General features: G+C 40.0%; 2 protein-coding genes across 3 annotated transcripts; both read left to right on the forward strand.

Annotated features, from left to right (window-relative positions):
* The first annotated feature begins 135 nt into the window (after positions 1-135).
* LOC146472891 (uncharacterized) lies at positions 136-1982 on the forward strand. The gene is made up of 2 exons (XM_085119165.1): positions 136-1137; positions 1235-1982. Exons 1-2 carry the CDS (start codon positions 1049-1051, stop codon positions 1980-1982), a joined length of 837 nt encoding a protein of 278 aa, XP_084975291.1. The 5' UTR covers positions 136-1048.
* Positions 1983-11386: 9404 nt separating this feature from the next.
* LOC146472892 (trafficking protein particle complex subunit 11-like) lies at positions 11387-20687 on the forward strand. Of its 2 annotated transcripts, XM_085119186.1 has the most exons (5): positions 11387-11528; positions 17421-17512; positions 18758-18891; positions 19484-19651; positions 20247-20687. In XM_085119186.1, exons 3-5 carry the CDS (start codon positions 18784-18786, stop codon positions 20271-20273), a joined length of 303 nt encoding a protein of 100 aa, XP_084975312.1. In that variant the 5' UTR covers positions 11387-11528; positions 17421-17512; positions 18758-18783; the 3' UTR covers positions 20274-20687. The 2 variants fall into 2 exon arrangements, with proteins under 2 accessions (XP_084975312.1, XP_084975314.1); XM_085119188.1 differs by lacking the exons at positions 11387-11528; positions 17421-17512 and having other exon boundaries at positions 18650-18891.
* Positions 20688-20925: the final 238 nt, after the last annotated feature.

The raw sequence follows: 20925 nt of genomic DNA on the forward strand, positions 1-20925 counted from the left end.
GAGGCATTTATTTGGGTTTGGTACGTTTGGCTTGTTTCAGTGCGTCCGGTGACAGTACAGCCTCTCTAGTTAGGATTTGAATTGTTTAATAATCTTTATCCGGCCGCCTATTTGTTTTCGTAGCTGAGATCTTGTGTTTCCACAGGCTAACCAAGCGCACTATTAGTAATCACGGACGTGACTCTTGCTGATAAGCGGTGTTGTGTTACAAGTATTTCGAAATATTCGATCTATAAGGGTTTGTATGGGAACTCAACGGTTTTGCTTCGAAAATTCATAAAAGTGTATATTTTGCAAATAAAATCAACTTACCCTTTTCCCTTGTGTATTACTTGGCGTTTGCTGGCTCCTCAGGTCGATCTGGTGCGATTTCAGCGAGTTATCGTCATTTTAGTTTTCACTGCCGATACTGTCCACTATAAAAGAAGGGAAGGCTGGAGACCTCTGAGCGAACCTCGCCACGCGAAAGCCAATAAATTCTAAACAATTCAGCTTCAGCTCCCAGAATTGCCACCAGTGAGGCCGCAGGTTAAAGGTCTACCCGTGAGATTCGTGCTAGCGTCCAAATTCCCTTTCACGGGCTCTAAAAGGGCTCCGTTTTGGAGCGATTCTGACTATCTTCGCTTCGCCATTATGCGCGCTCCCAACGGCTGTCCTACGAAATTCGAACACTCAAGCTTAGCAACCGCGTCACAGAGACAAAATGGCATTCACCCGAGGGGAGGGTCGTTACTTCTGCCCTCGTGCAAATTGACACCGTCGGGGAGCCGGTGCGTGTAATTCGAACGGAGACCACACGCGTGACCTGTCACTTGAAAGTTAACTTGAAACCGCAAAAGGTTTTATTCCTCTGTCACGGATTTACGCAACTCGTTAACGGTTTCAACGGTTCAGACACTGTTCAAATTATCTCTCGCAGATAATCAATTCCTCTAGTCGTTTTGTTTTATCAAGATATTTTATACAACAGTTCTTTTAAGAGCTATAGTTATTTTGGCCTTACAAATTGCGGGATTTTCGAGTTATTTCAAAATCCTATCCGATAACGATGTTGTCAAAGTCGGCTAGCCGCAACGAGGATTACCCTCCAAAGAAAAAACGGAAATCTCTTGGCTATTCAACAGACTGGAAAATATGGTAAGTCTATTTATTCAAGGAAAAATTTAAATTGAGAAATTCAAATCATTTCAGACAATGTTGGTCATGACGGTAACCGTGATACTCCTTTTCCTAGGATTATGACTTATTATGAATATCATGAAGGTTCCTTTACCGTTTGTCAAGACATCATCGACCACGCTGACAGTCACAAGGAAAATGTAAATTGTCCACCATTAGGTCATTCTTCTTTGGGTCTGATTGTTCAAGATGCCTGGGATGGCAATGTCACAAAAGCGAGGAGAGGGCCACGTAATTATCAACAAACTGTATACTTAAATATGCAGAAAAAGCCATCATCCCGCATTAGTCCTTTAGTTGAAATCACCAACACTCTAATGGATGAACTATGCGACCTAGTTATTCCCCAGGAATGGAAGATGGTGCAAAACAACCAACATTGCATATGTTTTGTGCGTATGGAAAAGTGGGAGTTTAATAAGGTTAGAGCGTCAACAGAGATTGTTGTCACAAGGCCAGAAAATTCTCCCAATGCCATTATCACAATTAGAGCGCATGGATGCGAAAGGGACATAAGTGATGTTGCTGGTATTCAATCTCTGCCAATAAAAGAACGAGTGGGCATTGTTATAAATTATGTCGAGAAGTCGTCCTTTTGCTCTGGAATTTCACTCCTCGTTGGAGAGTCCCTCCAGGTTTTTGTCCCACACGTCAACGGAACCTTCAGAGATTTGGAACAAGGAACCACAGCCGAAGAAGAATCAAAGGCTTACTCTTTAAAGTGTAAAGTGTTCTCCCCTCCAGATTCAAAGTGCCCGGAGTGTCGTCACTTGTTAAAGCGTAAATCCGTGACAGAGGAATAAAACCTTTTGCGGTTTCAAGTTAACTTTCAAGTGACAGGTCACGCGTGTGGTCTCCGTTCGAATTACACGCACCGGCTCCCCGACGGTGTCAATTTGCACGAGGGCAGAAGTAACGACCCTCCCCTCGGGTGAATGCCATTTTGTCTCTGTGACGCGGTTGCTAAGCTTGAGTGTTCGAATTTCGTAGGACAGCCGTTGGGAGCGCGCATAATGGCGAAGCGAAGATAGTCAGAATCGCTCCAAAACGGAGCCCTTTTAGAGCCCGTGAAAGGGAATTTGGACGCTAGCACGAATCTCACGGGTAGACCTTTAACCTGCGGCCTCACTGGTGGCAATTCTGGGAGCTGAAGCTGAATTGTTTAGAATTTATTGGCTTTCGCGTGGCGAGGGTTCGCTCAGAGGTCTCCAGCCTTCCCTTCTTTTATAGTGGACAGTATCGGCAGTGAAAACTAAAATGACGATAACTCGCTGAAATCGCACCAGATCGACCTGAGGAGCCAGCAAACGCCAAGTAATACACAAGGGAAAAGGGTAAGTTGATTTTATTTGCAAAATATACACTTTTATGAATTTTCGAAGCAAAACCGTTGAGTTCCCATACAAACCCTTATAGATCGAATATTTCGAAATACTTGTAACACAACACCGCTTATCAGCAAGAGTCACGTCCGTGATTACTAATAGTGCGCTTGGTTAGCCTGTGGTACAACAAGGTTAAACAATCCGTCGTTACGAAAAAGAGATTATAGACTAGCTGTAGCACATGATTTCAGGAAAATGAGTCTGGTAATTTTGTTAGTTTTTTTTTAATAAGCCATTTCTAATACTTTTAGTTTATGCGTCATTTGACCACAAACGTGTATATGTAAACGCTAAATAACAGGAAAATGCAAAGGAAGAAATGGTTAACAGCAGCCTTGCATGCTCAGGGCTCTCTCTCGATTTCCATTCGCAGCAGTGAGATGACTTAGTTCCCTAAAAAAGCAGGAAAATGAGGGCTGTAAAATTAAACGCTTCCTGTATTTGTGTCGTCAGAATTAAAGAGCAAGCCGCTCAACTCTCGCCTTGGATCAGCCTCGCTCCCAGGGTCTCTCCTCTAGGACACCTGTATTGAGCCGAACGCTCCTGTATTTTACCGTGGGAATTATTTCCAGATGTTGTTTTGTGACAACAGTCAAACGTTAAATTGAGTGGTAACTCACTCGTCATTTGCGCTGTTTTATCTTGCAGGTAAACTTTATAACTTTAATTTCACATCTTTTGTTTTTCACTGTGATTTTTTGAGGGGGTCAGTTAGGGGGTCAGCTGACCCGGGGGTCAGCGTTTTGTTGAAACCCTAATTTTATGGCTTTGCTGTTAAATTTAAGATTTTATTAATGTTGCATCTTGCAGATTTGCCGTTTAAGTTTTCAAGCATCAGCTCCCTTGGATGCCATATCACAGTTTAGAAAACATGTTGATTTATTCACGGAGAAAGTTGGCTGTCCAGAGCTTGCATTTGAGCACTAAACAGTGAGTATTAACACCCTCACCCAATGCTAACAGTCACTGTAAACAAATGCAACCTATCTCCCTTGAGACATTCTTTGTTGTACTTCTTGTCTATGATGATCCATGATAGAAAGAGTCAGTATCCTTAGTTGAAGAGGTGTTTTACTTCTTGTTTATGGTGATCCATGACAGAAATAGTCAGTATCCTTAGTTGAAGAGGAGTATAATCTGAGGAACTCCTGAAATAATGTGAGAAACTTGATCACTTCTCACTTTCATCTACATCCGCAGTTCATATATGAATCATTTCATATACATGTACTTTACATCAAACTTGAATTTGCGGAAGTACATTCATCCAACTGTCATCTGTTGACTGAGTTGATGTTTATATCATTTTGGATTAAAAATTTTTAAAAGATGTAGATACCTCATCTGTTAACTTCAACCTTTTAAAATTAATAGTATTTTGGTTTTGAATTTTCTGCATTATTTGGTAAAATTGAAAAACACCTCCCCTTCATAATCTGTCGGGCAACTTTCGGCCAATAATTAACTGACAGATTACCAACAGATTACTGACAAGGTATCTGCTTGATTATTGTCTTTCCTTAAGTTATTCTGCTTTTACTTCTGTTGGCCTTTTGTCGGCCGATTGTCGACTGACCATTTACCTTAATTTTTCCCATTATTTTGATGACTTAAGTCCAATGGACCCCATTTATTTAACTCACTGTTGGGCCATAAAGATATGGGGAAGAAGTGCAGACTTGCTTCCCTGAACAGCGGCTGATGACTGAGCTTTGTTACCCTGCAGGTGCTGCATTAAAATAACTTTAGATTTGAAGGCTGGTGGTTCAAGACCTAACCACTGCCATGACATGTTTTTTCTTAGACAAGAAACTGCTCCACTTTGTCTGGGTGTACAATGTATACAAAATAGGTACAGGTTGCACCTCAAGCATGGAGGGTAACCCTGCAGTGGACTAGCATCCCATTCAGTGGGGGAGACTAACAATACACCTGGTTGCTTTGTGCTGAAGACCCTGGTTTAACTTCTGGCTGTGTGGGCCGACTTTGGCTCTTGTCTGACTTTACCTTTCCTGGATTTAAATTAATATCATAGGCCCCACCGTACGTTGAAGTTAATTAAACAGTTATTACAGTACATATGTACAGCTGTAAGTGCAAACTGCTGTAACTCAAATGCACTCTACAATACCATGTACAATGTAGGGGACTTTACCAAACTGCTTCCGGGTGCAATTAGTTCACAATCAACTGAGTCAAGTAACATTAGTGACAGATGCTACCAGACCATAGACACTGGGGACTACATGCCCTAATCTTTTCAAGGAGTGTTGCAGATCTTTAACATCCTCTACAGCTGGAACAAACGTAACAAGGTGTACATGAGACAAGGCCAATGGCCTAACGTCCCAGCCCAAGGTTTCCATCGTCTGAGCTGAGAGAAAGTCCTTTATGCACAGCCAGCAAGATGTTACTGGTTATTTAATTAATTAATTTATTTATTTATTTATTTATACAGAAGCATCAGATTTAGCTAATAAGAAGCTAGTTTAAATGAAGTCCTTATTAAATAATAAATAGACTCTAGAGTAAAATCCAATACAATAGATCACACTACGACAGTACTTAATTAGATAGATCATACAACAGGTCAAAGAAACTGCGTTCACTCGCGCTCAAAAGGTTGCTTCGCAAGTGACTTTAACTTGTTGAAGTCTATGTATACTAATGTTATTTCAGCGGGTAGCGTATTATAGGCATGTGCACTATTGATCCAAAACTGTCCTAGTATTTGGTAGTTCTGGCTAAGGGTGGTCACAATAGATCTTGTTGTCTGGTTTGGTAGGTGTGAATTTGGTGGGCATGTCTAAATTCACGCAGTAGATAGATAGGTGTTAAGGAAGGCAGATGGGGCCAGCGCATTACTATGGACAGTTCATCAGACCAAGCAGCACAGCAGCTAATTAAGTTTGTCTAAATAAGTTTAGTGGTCTAGCCAGGGTTTAAACCAGAGACAGGCCTCTCGCACAGCAGTCTGGAGCCCTACCAACTGAACAAACAAGGTGGTGTTCTTTTTTTTATGAAAAATCTTTGTTTTGCAGGTTCAGTTTATTTGGAGAGCTATTTGATGAAGCTATAAGGAATGGGCTGACAGCCTTACAGGTAGAGCTTACAGTACACTGTGTATTAATACACTGGCTATATATGGCAAAGATTGTCAATGATTCACCAAGTTCATTTGGAAAACTTAATGTTTAGGGCTGAGTTGCTCGAAGCATGGTTAGCGCTAACCATTGGTTAAGAGGTATTAAAACCCATAGGTTGTAATGGCATTTAACCCGGGTTAGCGCTAACCATGCTTCGAGCAACTGGGCCTAGAATGTTTTATGCAAAAATATTATATAAGTGTATTTTTTGCCTTGAAATCAAAATTGTTCCAAATAAGCTGTATTCTGGTACAGACTGTTTACCATGTAAGAAACTTAGTTATCAAAAGAGTTTTTAGTTTTTGTACAAAATGTTACATATTAACTTTTTTTAAAAAATATGCAAGCAGCCTACAGAATAAAAGTTAAAGAGAGTTTTACAACAAAATTGCAAAACACAGTTAATGGAACGTGACACCTTTCGCCCTGTGGGGCATTGCTGGTATTGTACTTAAAACTCGGTACTTGGTACTGTAAGGTACCATTCTATTCATTGTGTAGGCATTTATCTATAATTCTATCTTAGTATGTTGCAATTCTGTCTGGATACTAGTTATTTCGTCCTTTCTAAATGGTTAAATCTTCTGAATACCCCATTCATGTCTCTGATATTATAATGTAAGGTCTAGCATGTAAATGGTACAAGCCTGGCAATTGGCTCAGGCATTGAACACTGTCTTGGTATAAAATGCTGTGTAAAACGTTTTAACTCACATTTCTTATGCTATTGTTTGCTTGCTGTTAAGCTGTGTAAATTTTTTCCCTCCCTCCCTCCCTTTGGAGGCCATGTTATTAATAAACTGGGGTCACCAATCGTTGGTTGCGTTTCGGTTAAGTCTGCGTAGCGACTTCCCCAAGCTAAGTTCTCTAGTTTTTTTTTTGCCGTGTTTTAATTGTATTGACCTGCCAATATTCCAGTCCGACCCAGCAGCGCTTGTCAGATAGGTGACGTGCGAGAGGTCTTTTCAGCTACTCTAGTTTTGGGACCTGCCAATACTCTTCTCGCAGTGGTGCTGCTGGCCTAGCTGTGCTGCTGTTCCAGCGCGTTGTTGTGTTTTGTTGTTGTTGGCCTAGGTGCAGCTGGAAGTGCCAGGGAAGTGAGGCCTTAAAATGGTCACACAAAAGAAGTCACCTGTCACGCAATCGCCGAGCGGTGTTCCCCCCTTATTTACGCCAATATGTCTGTTGTTGTTACTTTAGTTAATTCTATGTTGTTTATGTAGAGTTACGCTTAGCGTGAATCTTAACCGGAACAGTGACATTAACTGACACTTGACTGATTTCGTTTTGTTCACAACCACAAATACACGTACTACCCTTGGGTTGATTCAGTTTTTAACACAAAAGAAATCAGTTGAGTGTTGGTTTATCTTTAGTTTTAGTGAAATTAAATGGTTTTTGTTTTGCTAATTTGTTTCATGATTTTCATTTTTAAAAAGACACAATACAGGTACATGTAACTTACATCCAAATGATGTAAACATCTGTCCTTTTACTGTAGAGTTCAATGCAGTCTACCTCACAAGCCTCAAAACACTATCAATAACTGAGCGATGGTTAAGTTGATGTGACTAAAAGTAAACTAATACTGACAGTGTGATCTAATCTTTATTTTACTTCAGTCTACTGACATGATTAAATACTGACAACTAATAGAAGATTTTACTATAGACTCAGCGCCCAGGGCTGAGTTGCTCGAAGCATTGTTAGCGCTAACCATTGGTTAAGAGGTATTAAAACCTATAGGTTGTCATGGTATTTTACCCGGGTTAGCGCTAACCATGCTTCGAGCAACTGGGCCCAGGATTCTTTTTATCAACAAGCTGCTAATAATGCCATTGTGAGGAGACAGCTATGCCAGGGTTTGTGCCATATAAGTGCATGCAAATACTGTTAGATACCGGTATGAAATGTCATATATTTACAAAAGGTAATTTGACCACCATAAAGAGCTTCGAGTGCTCACCTTCCAAGAAACCTGTGATGTACACTGAATACCGCTGTAGTTACAACAAATTGAGCATTCACAAAAATGAACGTCTGCAAAACTTCACTGTTTATTTTTATGCTCCTCCAGAGTCTCATTACAAAGTTAAAAAAAAATGACCAGCTCCTTCTTGACTTGTTCAGTTAGTAGAACAAGTGCTGCACTTGTAATGCAGAGGTCATAGGTTAAAAATAATATATATCCCATTCAAATTTTTTTTTCAGGTGTTCACAACTACTTAAAGGACCCTAGTCAGCCTCCGCCATTTTCGATGCCATCGAAATTATTGAAATTGCATAGTGAAGGGAAATATTATTGCTTTACTGTAAGTTGTGTTCCTGAAAGAATGTTTCATTATCTTTAGTAGTTTCACAGTGATTTCGTTCATCTCGACATGCTCCAACTAAAATATAATAGCTAAACTCTTGCATTTAAACAAAAACAAAGGTGTGGCTGACTAGGGCCCTTTAAGTTACATAAATAACTGTGATGGTCCTCCATTTACAGTATTAATACTGTATAAGAGAAACCACAGCCACTGATCTTCAGGGTTGCCCCTTTTCCCTTTCAAACCTCCATCTAAGGAAAACTTTAATTAATGTTATTTTATAGCCAAAATCTTATACCTGGGACTTAAGTAGGATTTTGTCAGACAAGCTTAAAATTCTTATTTTGTTGTTGGTGTTAGGTAGCGCTCAGTTGATTGGCCTGTAAAATTTACATAATTTATTATGGCACCAATGATGTTGAACTCAGGTGCGGTATAACTTTTTTATCTGCAGACAACAACTCCATTATCCATGAACCCTTTAGAAGTTGGAAGCAGGAAGTTTGGATTTCTTTGGCCAGAGACCTTGGAGACAAGGTTTTCAGGGTGAGTCAACTAAGCTACAAGAAAACAAGTCTAACATGTTATGCAGAGTGGTTAGTGATTAGGGCATCTGACTTTCAGTTTGATGGCCTGCAACCTAAATTCTGGCAGAGGAGAAGTCTCCTCTGCTTAACTGGTTGTATGTTCCATGCAAAGGTAAAATGTAAAACATATTACAACAAGCAGTACATGTATCAGCTATGAAAAAAAATACAGCTGCAGGAAAATTATAGGTTATTGAATACTCTGGATCAGCAAATGGGGAATTTGGATTGGCTTATGACGTAATCAGAGCTGTGAGTACTTTAATGAAATTTTAGATGATATCTTACTCACCTTCCCTCACAGAACTTTGCTTTCCTTGTGATAAACAAGAATGGTGGTCAGTCACTAGAAGCAACCATAAACCAGCAACCAATGATCTCAATGTTCAGGAGGAAAATCTCAAAACAATCCTAATGAAAGAGTTAGAGACAGCTTTTTCAACAAGTTTATATAATTATTTACTGCTGTAAAAGAACTGCCCTAGGTTTCAGTCAAAGTCTGATATTTGTAGTCTTTGCCATTTTACATGTAAAGGAACAAATGCAGTGAGAGGAGATTTTTGCACTAACCCGTTGAAAATCACTATCAAGGACCTAACACCTGAAATGGTGTTACTAAACTGCCAGGTGCTAATTCTCTTAATTCCTTGTTAATAAATTTGTCGAGCCGAAGGCCCGAGCGAAGCTAAGCCGGGCAAATTTGAGCAAAAAAAAAGTCTTTAAAGGTGTCTGAAATGTTGCCTGGCAACAGTGAAAAACAAAGTACGAATGACATCAGACAAAGGGAAGGTTGCTATGCAGCAACAGGTTGGAAGACAGACTAGCATCAGATGGAGCAAATTTGCATACCTTGGGAAAGTTTCGCATTCAGTGCCCGATTAAATTTCAACTGCAATGTTCATCAATATTCACTGGATGGAAATATCTCTGCAGAATCTTTTCCTTTTCTTCCAGAAATCGTTTTGTGAAAGATTGCATTGAAGAAATTACACATTTAGTGGCCGCAGTAAAATAATCTTCCTTGGGAAATAAATTAATTTATTGAGCATGACAGGGCTGCACACCTGTTGTACATTTTGTTGTGTCAGAAATAGATTTCAACCGTAAACTAGCCTGTGCAACTACGAAAAGACCACGCTCATCAAAGTAGTTGCTATGTTCAGAAACCTTTTAATCTCCTCAATTGATGCTACAAATACAAGTAAAGTGGGATTTCCGGCAAGCCCTAGCTTCACAAGGTTTTGTGAGTCACATATTTCTAGTGTGTACAATGTAAGTGTCTACTTTGAAAGATCCATCATGGTTTCTCGCACAATCAATGAGTTTGAATGAAAGCTAGTTTTCTCTCTGATTAGCTGGTTTTATAATTAGATCAACAAAGGTGAGCAGACAGCTCTACTTACGGCCGCCTTGTTTGAAACCCCTATTAACTCCCCTACATACTCTGTATTGTTACATTCTCGTAAGCGGCCGCGGACACTTTCAGAGATTACAACTTGAACTTTTTCTTTGTTTTTAAGCTCCCGTTAAGCCAACACCCCAAAGAAAACCCTATTAACGCCCTCTGCCATCTTTTATCAATCAACTTCACATTGTTGTTCGTCACAATGATTTTACAGTACTGTAATTACAGTACCATATTTCAGTGCTCGTTAACATTTCCAAACACCACCCACATGCATATGCCCTCGTGACTGGAATTACAACGTTGTCAGCACAACACTGTAGTCAAGGCACTCAAGTTTTGATTTTCACACGCATGCGTAAAAGATGCCTTCATGTCCGGACTTGCAACTTAAATCTTTGTAGCAGTCTTCCATCCGCAGTTACCTATCTTTACTAACTAGACTTATGTAAACTGAAGCCTAACCAAAAGACACACAGGTCATAAAAATTTTAAACTATATCACTACTTTTTGTTGAGGCTGTTTATGTTGAATATGTTGATGTTAGTAGCAATTGTAATTTGTTGTTTTCTTAAAAAATCATAAAGGGAAAGTCCTAGTACTGCAGTATACCCTGTAATACTGTTCAGTTATCGTCATTATATCTTAGGGTTGTACAGTATAGGGCGAAATAAAACAAAAAAAGCATTTAATACGGCGGTATTTTTTTGTATTTCCAATATGGTACTACTGTATTTATTGCTAGCTTGGCAAGCTCTCGTAAGTAGCCATCTGTCCCCAATACCTTACGAGAACCATTACTCTTTTATAGTAGGGTAAACAGAATTTATAATGATCCTCACTGATAAACTATTCTGGACTAGCTCAAATCCTGCTGCCCTGCACTATCGTTCGAAACAAACCTATCCCTTCCACACCTCTCTCCTTCTCCATAACACAACAGTCATCAACTTTGCACACCTAAAAAAATACAGACATAAAAACACGTTCTGTCATCTGATTGGTTACACTTCTTTTCAATGCCATGCCAGCTCCTTAAAACTCCGTGTCCATCGCTTCAGTAAAGGTATCAATTTATGCAATCATTTGCAGTGGAAACACGTTCATAGGGTGACGTTACTTGCTGAGTTTGTTTTGGCTTTCGTGTTCCCTCAACTGAGTAGATTGAACAGATGTCAGCATCATGTCTGCGGCATAAATGCTATGTTCCTGTTCAGTTGGTGATTGTGTCGTACGGAGAAAAAGAGAGTTGCGAGAAGTCGTTTGCTTGTTTATTTTTCCTGGTGGTTTTTATCCTGTTGAGAGCAATGCACTCCAACTACGCTTCGTTTATTGTTAACTTGGATTGCATGTAGACACTTGCCTTCCACCTCATGTTAATATCTGTCTCCGTAGCAGTCTCGTTGCAGCAGGGTGAAAGTGCGTCAGAAAGTTACTGCTTAGCAGTCAGGGAGGAAGTCAGCAGACTAAAAGTTGTTAACATTGGCAGCCTTGCTCTGCAGTGAAGACGGTACGTCTGACTGCTGTCTTGATATCTACAAATTAATGGACAATAGCTTAGAAATCCTGCCTTTATATCCTATCATCATTCTCCGTGAGAAAAAATACAACCAAACCTGTCCCAAGTGTCTCTGAGGCATTGTAAATTAGACCTCTATTCCCCTCTATTGAAGACGAGGTATCACGGGGATTTGGTGCCATTTCAAAAACCCGCCAACGTTTTGTATCGACAGAAACCTAAAAGTAATGTTCAAGTTTTGTTATAAATAGTTTTGTTATAAATAGTGTACTAAAACTGTCAGTGAATGTCTCCGGAGTAGTGAGGGGGGGACCAGTTAGTCCTCTTTTTCGCGGTGGTTTCTCATTAATACGCGGTGGCATAAATTAACGACGATGACGTCACCGCCTATTGTCTTGATCACGCATTATAGGATGACGTCATATTTAAGTTTAGTCTTACCAACAGGTTATGAACTGGTTTGACAGGTTGATCAATTCACGAATTGTGAGTTTCAGTAATAATCATACATTTTCAGTGATTCTATTTTGGATGAATTTGATCGAGATTGTGATTTTGTAGGTTATAAAAGGTGAAATCATACATCAGACATCGGACGCGTGTTTCGATTCACGCACCGTTACTTAAGCTATTATGTTAATTAAGTTGAGCTTTGTCGGGGATTAAACAGTAAAAACAGTCTTTTGTTGTCTTTTGTTTACCAGATTGCTCCGAATAAGAATATTATTACGGTTGATCGATTCCTGGCTGCTTAAATTAATTTGCATGTTATGTTTGGCGCGCACTGAAAAAATAAAACACTCTCACAATTTACTGAAAATTCTTTATTTAAATCGTTCAACAATTCAAGTACAAAGCAAAGTTCTTATGACGGCGTTAATCATCTTTATCCTCTTCATCGCTAGGGGGATAGAATGTCATTTTTGATGTCCTTTCATCCTTGTGTGTGATCGCTCCACAATCATAACATCGACGGAGAGATTCCTTGGCGTGCTTTCGTTCAAGAGGAATCTTGTGATCACATATAGGGCAAACTTTACAGTTATCTTCCCAAAAGCACTTAGGACATTTCATGAGTACGGTATCATATCCATGTGAACTGTTGCAGTGTCGGCACGGATCATGAACTTTTGCCTGAGCTATCGTTGAATTTTCAACTGAGTCGCTACTATTCTCGGCCTCTTCTTCTTCCCAATCACTTTCCAGGCCGCTGTTATGAGACTCTTCAGGTTGGCTATTTTCAGAACTGGTTTCCTCCTCTTCACTGCTGTCCGACAAGTTTTCATCATTAGCCTCATTACCTGATTCGTCTTCTTTATCCTGGTATCCTCTTTCTTTTTCTAACAAATCGCTTAGAAGTTTTTTATTTTTTGATCAGTCGCTTATTCACTCCGAGCTCGGCTAGTCCATCTAGGAAAGTATTGAGCGCACGGGGTTTGGCGACATCTTCGTTATGAGGGAGTAACACATACTCGACCAGCTCTGAGATGTTTGTTACTGGTATTGCGCGCTGGTTTCGGAGTAACAGTCCACTAGGTGTCCAGAACAAGATATTTTTAGAAGCAGCCATACTATGCAATAGTTCAGAAGCGTGCTTTCTGGAAACGGCGTTGGAAAGGTTGTTCAAGACATCTTTTATCCGGGGTTCTTCTTCGTCACTTTCCTCATCAGAGGTTGAGTAATCCTCCATTTCACTTTCCTCCTCTTTATCCCAATCCATCTTTCTTTTCATATCGACCAGCACTCGTTAAAAGAGAGACACAAATGACCAACATTCAGAATCCACAGTCTCTTTTATAACATAAGATACCCCAAGCTACTAATTGCAGGGGTCAGTAATTCTTGTATAAACCCACTGCCCTCTTGCACAAGGATGCGTTTCTTTGTCTTGTAAGGAACATTTCGCTGAGCAAGATTTAGAAGAGCATCCCTATGCGAACGCAAGAAGGCCCTAACTTCTTCAGACACTGGTATGTTTTCTGTAAGTACATTATAAATAACTTGCAATAACGCATGCAACTGTTGTGGAGTAGCTGTTCTCAAGAGAAACTGACGCTGCTTGGAAGGGCAATCAGAAAGGAGCTGAAGGAAACCTCGGTTGTTCTTTACAACGCGAGACATGATCATGGAATGAGTTTAAGAAAGTAAGTTCCCCCTTTTATTGTGTAGGGTGTGGGGGAAGTAATAGAATTGAGGAGAAGGAAAACACTAGAAATAAGGAGTAGGAGGGAAAACAACAGAATTGAGGAGGAGGAGGAGGAGGAGGAGGAGGAGGAGGAGGTGGAGGAGGAGGTGGAGGAGAAAGAGGGAAAACAATAGAAAGGAGGAGGAGGAGGAAGAGGGAGAGTTGGAGGAGAGGATAGGGAGACAATAGGGGCTAATTCTATTTAAATGTGACACATTCGACGTTTTTTCAGTGCACGTTAAGTCTTCACTGAGTTGACATGAGTTGGTCCTGTCCTGTTTGTAAAAATAATTTTTCCAGGAAAGATAACATGCAAAGACACATGAGCCGGAAACACAGTGAATCGCCGAGTTTCACTCCCTTCAGAGCTATGCCGTTTTCTGTAGAAAAGTGTCAGCGGTTTCAATTTGTACATCCATTTACTTGTATGGTTGCTGGGATGACCGGATCAGGAAAGACTGTCTGGGTAAAATCTTTGTTGCAACAGGCTCAAAGAGCAATCAACCTACCACCAGAGAGGATTGTTTGGTGCTATTCGCAGTGGCAGCCCGCTTATCTAGAATTGATGGCAATAATGCCAAATATAGAATTTATCAGAGGTATTCCTTCCAATCTAGAGCATGACTCCTATTTTGACATCCACCAACGCAACTTAATGGTGATCGATGATCAGATGGCTGATGCCGGTGAAGACAAGCGAATCGTCAACCTGTTTACAAGAGGATCCCATCATCGCAACCTAAGCATAATTTACATTGTGCAGAACTTATTTCATCAAGGAAAAGGCAGTCGAAGTATCAGCTTAAACAGTCATTATTTGGTGTTATTTAAGAATACACGAGACAAATTGCAAATCTTGACTCTGGCGAAGCAAATGTATCCCGGCCAAACGGATTTCTTTTTAAATCACTATGAGCAGGCCGTACAGAGGCACTTTGGTTATCTCCTAGTTGACCTTAAAACCACTACCCAAGACAACTGTAGATTGCGAACGAACGTTCTACCTAGCGAAGAACGATTTGATAACGTAGCGGTACCGGGCAATATCTCGCAGGAACTACTACAGTACCTCAAACAACAGAACGTAATGACTCCCCCAGTAGTTCCAGTAATGAAGAAATTACAAGATTCAATGGATGGTCTTCTCTCACGATCAGACCTTGGAGATGACGAAAGAGCAAAGCATTACATGCAGCTGCAAAACAAGTATTTGACGTTTAAACAACAGTTGAATTCCAGACTCAAAGAATCAAATCCACCCTACTCTGAAGAACAGAGACAAATTTCTAGCAATCATATGCCAGATCAAGAACCAGTGACTGTACAGGCGGCCGCTGTCCAAACTCCCACGGTTATACAGGCGACCGCTGCCCAAGAACCAATCGCAACACAAGCGACGCCCGCGGAAGCGTCACTTCCCTCGTCCATCTTAACACCCCCTCCCACAGTACCCTCACCTACGCAGAAAAGAAAAAAACCACCTCGAATTCGGTTTAAAAACTACCTGGATGACGATGATCGTCCCTCAAGAAGATCCCGGCGAACTCACAGAAATCATCCATATAAGGCTTCTCAAGAGGATGAATTTTAATTAAATTGTGGCGCAATCACACACAAGGATGAAAGGACATCAAAAATGACATTCTATCCCCCTAGCGATGAAGAGGATAAAGATGATTAACGCCGTCATAAGAACTTTGCTTTGTACTTGAATTGTTGGACGATTTAAATAAAGAATTTTCAGTAAATTGTGAGAGTGTTTTATTTTTTCAGTGCGCGCCAAACATAACATGCAAATTAATTTAAGCAGCCAGGAATCGATCAACCGTAATAATATTCTTATTCGGAGCAATCTGGTAAACAAAAGACAACAAAAGACTGTTTTTACTGTTTAATCCCCGACAAAGCTCAACTTAATTAACATAATAGCTTAAGTAACGGTGTGTGAATCGAAACACGCGTCCGATGTCTGATGTATGATTTCACCTTTTATAACCTACAAAATCACAATCTCGATCAAATTCATCCAAAATAGAATCACTGAAAATGTATGATTATTACTGAAACTCACAATTTGTGAATAATGTGCTTGGCAGTAATCGCTTTTTCATACGCTTACGGACAATGAAAATAGACTACTGTATACGAATGAATGAACAACCTAACTCCCGGTTATCTTCGAGAATGACTTCAACACCCTTCAAAAATTCACCAAAGGAACGCCAGGCAAAATAATGACTTCATACTGCCCAAGTGTAGGCTTCCGAAAGGCCAAAGAGCTTTCATCTTCCGTGGAGCAAAAAAATCTACAATCATTTATTGAAGCATATCAGAAACACGGGAAAACGTAGCGTTTTTTTTTTTAAAAAGACTTTTTAAGAATCTTTTCAATTCATCGTTTTTTTTATTATCGTATTTTTTTCTTTCTCTCTATATTATCATCCAAATGTAAATAGTTTTCATTATTATTATTTTTATTTTCATGTATGACAGAAAAACCCCCCAAGGGGAGCTATACAATAAAGTATGTATGTAATATACTATATGATGTCATGTATCCAAAAATAACTTCAAAAACCTGTCAATCCGGTAATAACGACCATGACTGCCATAAGTTAAAAATAGAGCATGACATCATTGATCAACCTGTCAAACCAGTTCATAACCTGTTGGTAAGGCTAAACTTAAATATGACGTCATCCTATAATGAGTTAAAAACAGAGCATGACATCATTGATCAACCTGTCAAACCAGTTCATAACCTGTTGGTAAGACTAAACTTAAATATGACGTCATCCTATAATGCGTGATCAAGACAATAGGCGGTGACGTCATCGTCGTTAATTTATGCCACCGCGTATTAATGAGAAACCACCGCGAAAAAGAGGACTAACTGGTCCCCCCCTCACTACTCTCCGGCTACAGATGAATTGGGTCGTAATGGATTCCAACTTGGAAAAAGTAAGGCCAATTGGCCGCTTAATTAGAGGCGTACAAAAGTGTCACGTTTTACTTCCAGTCGGGTAGAATATACCGCCCAAGACCCCAGTCCCAGACCCAGTCTCCTGTCTTCGCGGTATTGTACCCAAATTTGACACTTTTATACGCCTCAAACGCGTGGGAAAATTGAAAAGGATTTGTTTCGAATTTCATACGAGAAGCAACAAGAAGATTTGATCAAGCAAATAAAAGATTTCTGTGATATACACTTTAAATAAAGAAATCGTCCGTAATTGAAGAAGAGAGCATTGTTGTAAAAGGTCTTGCAGACGCGTCTGTCCCTATGGAACACAGAACTTCAACGAGTAAATTGGATCATTTCATACGCCTCAAACGGGAATGCGGGGTTTTATACTGTCACAAAATCAAAAGATAATCACTAAGAATGTTGACAACGGAAGACAAGGCAATAATAAAAGTGTATTTGAATGTTTTTATCAGTTGTCACCTATTCCGGACTAATATCTACTATCATCGTTTTCAAAACAAGGCCAAACTACGTGTTTTTCAATTACTTGGTGGTCGCTTTAAAAACGTTAGGAGAACCCTCATCGGGACGGCCAGAAGGTGGCCGTGGGGTAGCCGTTTTTAATAGTTTCGGGACTTTCATAACTGGCCCCTCACTGGCCGCTAAATAGGGCCGCTTAATACTGTAGTTACGTTTGAAATTTGTTATTTTGAATTTTTTTTTTTTTCAGAACTTCAGCTGCAGAGAAATATCCCGTTGTGGTCACAGAACTAACTTTTCCTTCTGTCACGGTAGAAAGTGTTCCTTTCACTATTCAAACAGGTAAGAATCTCAATAGTAGTTTAGTAATCAGCACTTATTCAAGCCCATGCGAGGCTCGTGTATTGACTGGAACTAACTGCATGTTAAGGTCATTCCCCTGTTTTGCAGTGTGCAACTCTACTGCGCACAATGGCAAAATGAAAAATTTACGCTCATTTCTAGCTTACTACTGAGTATCACTCAATCTGACTTGCATCTAACAACAAAACTCTTAATTTGCATTTTGGGCGGAAATTAAGGTGTTTTCATAAGACTCGCCCAAGTCTCTTCGCGGAGAAACCAGTTTTGAAGCTCGATTTACCACTGCTTTGTGAAATATCTGCAAAACCAACCCGGTGAACCTATTTTCTCTTTTCAGATTTCTAACCACAATATCGTTTGCCAACTACCGTGAAAATTTAATGAAAATCCTAGTGTTAGAAATATCAAATTTGGCGCCTAATATCTAGCCAATGGACATTTTGGCCTACCTTCAGAGGTAACGAATTAGATGATTTTGTTGAATATCTCAGTAGCACTGGTTAGGAATAGTTTTCAAACAGATTTCACATTGAAAATGATTTGTGGACAGGGAAAAAATTCTATGAAATGGGCCGTTAACTCTTCTCTTCGGAAAATAATTCCTGTCTTTGGCAAATGCTCTATTATAGTCCTTTTTGTCCAAACATGCAGAAATTACCATATTTCAATGGTTCGTTGCTGAAGAACAAGCATGGTGACCCCCTCTTTTTATTTCATTTTTGCAGTTTACATATAGTGAACCACACATGGGCAAAGTTTGAAAAAAATCTGAGTGTTGGTTCTATTTTAGGGGAACGACCTTAAACCGACTATCTTTGTTGGTTAACATATCAAGCAGTATCATCATAACAAAGACTTTGGTGACGTATTTCTGTTGATACAGAGCCATAATTGTGAAGCTTGGGAATTCAATTGCTGGCACACATTACTGACACAAGTCACTTTTTCTCACATCTCGCTGATGTCAACATTCTTTGAACCTTAATGTAACTGTTGCGTTTTTGTTCTTATTTTAACCGACGAAAACTAAAGGATTTTTAATACTTTTCCTACCCGTAGGCTCGATTTCCAGCCGCTGTTCGGGAAAAGAGCCCGCGCTCCTTCCGAGAGAGAGAGCGGCGGAAATCGAGCCTATTCTAACCGTAGAAAGTCAATCAATGTCAAACCTTTGAAAGATAATTTTCATTCAAGCTTGTTTTGGTTGTCCCTTGTATTCTGTTTTAGACTTCCTTGCATATGGCTGTTTACAGATGCCTCTGTTTGTCAGTTATCTTATGCACAATCGCACTCTTCAGGTTCAGGAGGTTGAGGTCACCGTGGAGCCAAGCGACGCTTTTATGTACTCAGGACATAAACAGGTTAAACCAGCTTACTCCCAGCATGCATTCAGGATATGAACTAGTTAGACAAGTTTAGTCAGCATGCATTTAGGTCACAAACTGTTCAAATTAGTTAACTTTCAGAAGGCATTTAGGACATCAAAAGCCGGTTACACTGGCTTATTCCTGGCATGAATTCAGAACATAAATACTATTTATACTAACTAGCTTCCAGGATGAAGTCATTTAGGACATAACCTACCGAGATTTGTTTACTCCCAGCCAAACAGTCTGGCCACAGACAGACTAAATTAGTTTCCTCCTGTATAAATTTGACCCATAAAACGCTTTAGAGCAAATTCTGGGAAAATGTAGCTCAACCACATTCCTACCTGTGAAATTAAGTGAAATTGGCGAAAATTTGATTGCTGCTACAAGTGCGGAATTAACATCGAACCGAAATGACATAGCTTATAGCAAGGGAATTAAGCTACGTTATGTCACACGCATAATGGCTGCACACATTTCAGTGAAAGTTAGTTTGAGCAGATTCTTTACTGTTTAGGCCCGATGGAAAAACGTCTGAGATAGTCTGTGGCAACAGTTATTTGCACGATATTTTCTCTCTTAGATTCAGTTTCGTCTGCTGCCCTCTGGTGATCACAGGCTCAAGTTCAGTCTGTATCCTCTTATGGCTGGCTATGTAACCCTCCCCAAGCTGCACTTCAATCTACATCGCTTTCAGGTCAGCTGGGATGAGCATGCGCAGAAGATGGTTCCTTCCACTGTTTTTATCAAGGTAAGCAATTCTTGCATGCTACAAGTGCGAATAGACCGTATTCGTATTCTCGGTATTGAACTGGAACTAGCTTGCACACGAGGCTTATGCGGGGGAATCTTTTCACATGCAAATAGTTTCTAATATATTCCCCCGCATGAGCCTCCATTGCAAGCTCGATCCAGTTCCATACCGAGAATACGAATATGGTCTATTAACATCCAACCGAAATGACATAACTCTTAAAAGAATGGTCCTCCAAAGTATTAATACTTTTTACGTCATTTTACTTCCTCTGCTAGTTGTTTAATACACTCGAAGCCAAGATGTTGTGTCATTTCTGCCCCCTTCCATCCACCCTATCCTCGTCCCAACCCACTCCAAAAAAATGAATTATCTAAAGTAAAACTAGAAAATGGCTCTGCCTTCCTTGTAAGTGGGTCATTTTATGGTGTGTCGGTTATTTCAATTTAGTGGTATTTATCCCAGCTTCAACACAAGGTCGAACTTAACCGTTTGACTTCAGTTCAGTTCAGCTCAGTTTATTGTTTTGCCATATAAAAAGTGTACAAATATGAATTATTATTATTATTATGACTTGTGCTTTATTACGCAGCCAAGAGGACGTGAGTTGAGCTCCTGACGGGTAGTCGTTTGGCCAAAGGCAGAGAATGGTGGACAGTGATAGTAGCAAGAGCCAAAACAGTCTACGTATCACAATACTGGAAATCAGCGTGGAGTTATGTAGATTCATTAAGGATCATAGCCTAAAATATTGTTTTGATATCCGTTAAACTGGGAGAATGCAAAAGGTTCATTAGTCTACAGAGCCATTGTAAACTGATCTTCAAACACGTGCAGCGTAAACACAGTCCTTACGGGCTTGTGAAGTGCAGAACTGTGCACCTTAATAAACAGTTGTGTTGGTAATTGATGCCTGCCGTCATGAACCCCTTGTAAATACCGGTAGCCACATTGTAAGAAAGAAAAAAGTACAATGGAACTTTTTGCAGAAATCAGGCGAGCCTACATCCTCTTGCAATGCTGAAAAAATAAACCCGCGAATCTTCTCAGTGGTAAAAGCGTGCGATCCATGGGAAGACAAATATGGCATTCTCTCTTTTTTTCATCAGTGAATAGCCATGTTAAGTACGGCGATTTTGCCCGCAATTTGATTGCGATCAGAGGATATGTCAGCAAAAGGGTTGCTTTAGGCACCCTACAAAGGAACTGACGTGTTTTAGCCAAACGTCACTTATGCGCTACTCTCATCCAAACTAATCACCGTAAAATTA

The sequence above is a fragment of the Pavona decussata genome, unplaced genomic scaffold (assembly GCF_977016875.1).
Source record: "Pavona decussata unplaced genomic scaffold, jaPavDecu1.1 SCAFFOLD_96, whole genome shotgun sequence".
Classification (NCBI taxonomy): domain Eukaryota; kingdom Metazoa; phylum Cnidaria; class Anthozoa; order Scleractinia; family Agariciidae; genus Pavona; species Pavona decussata.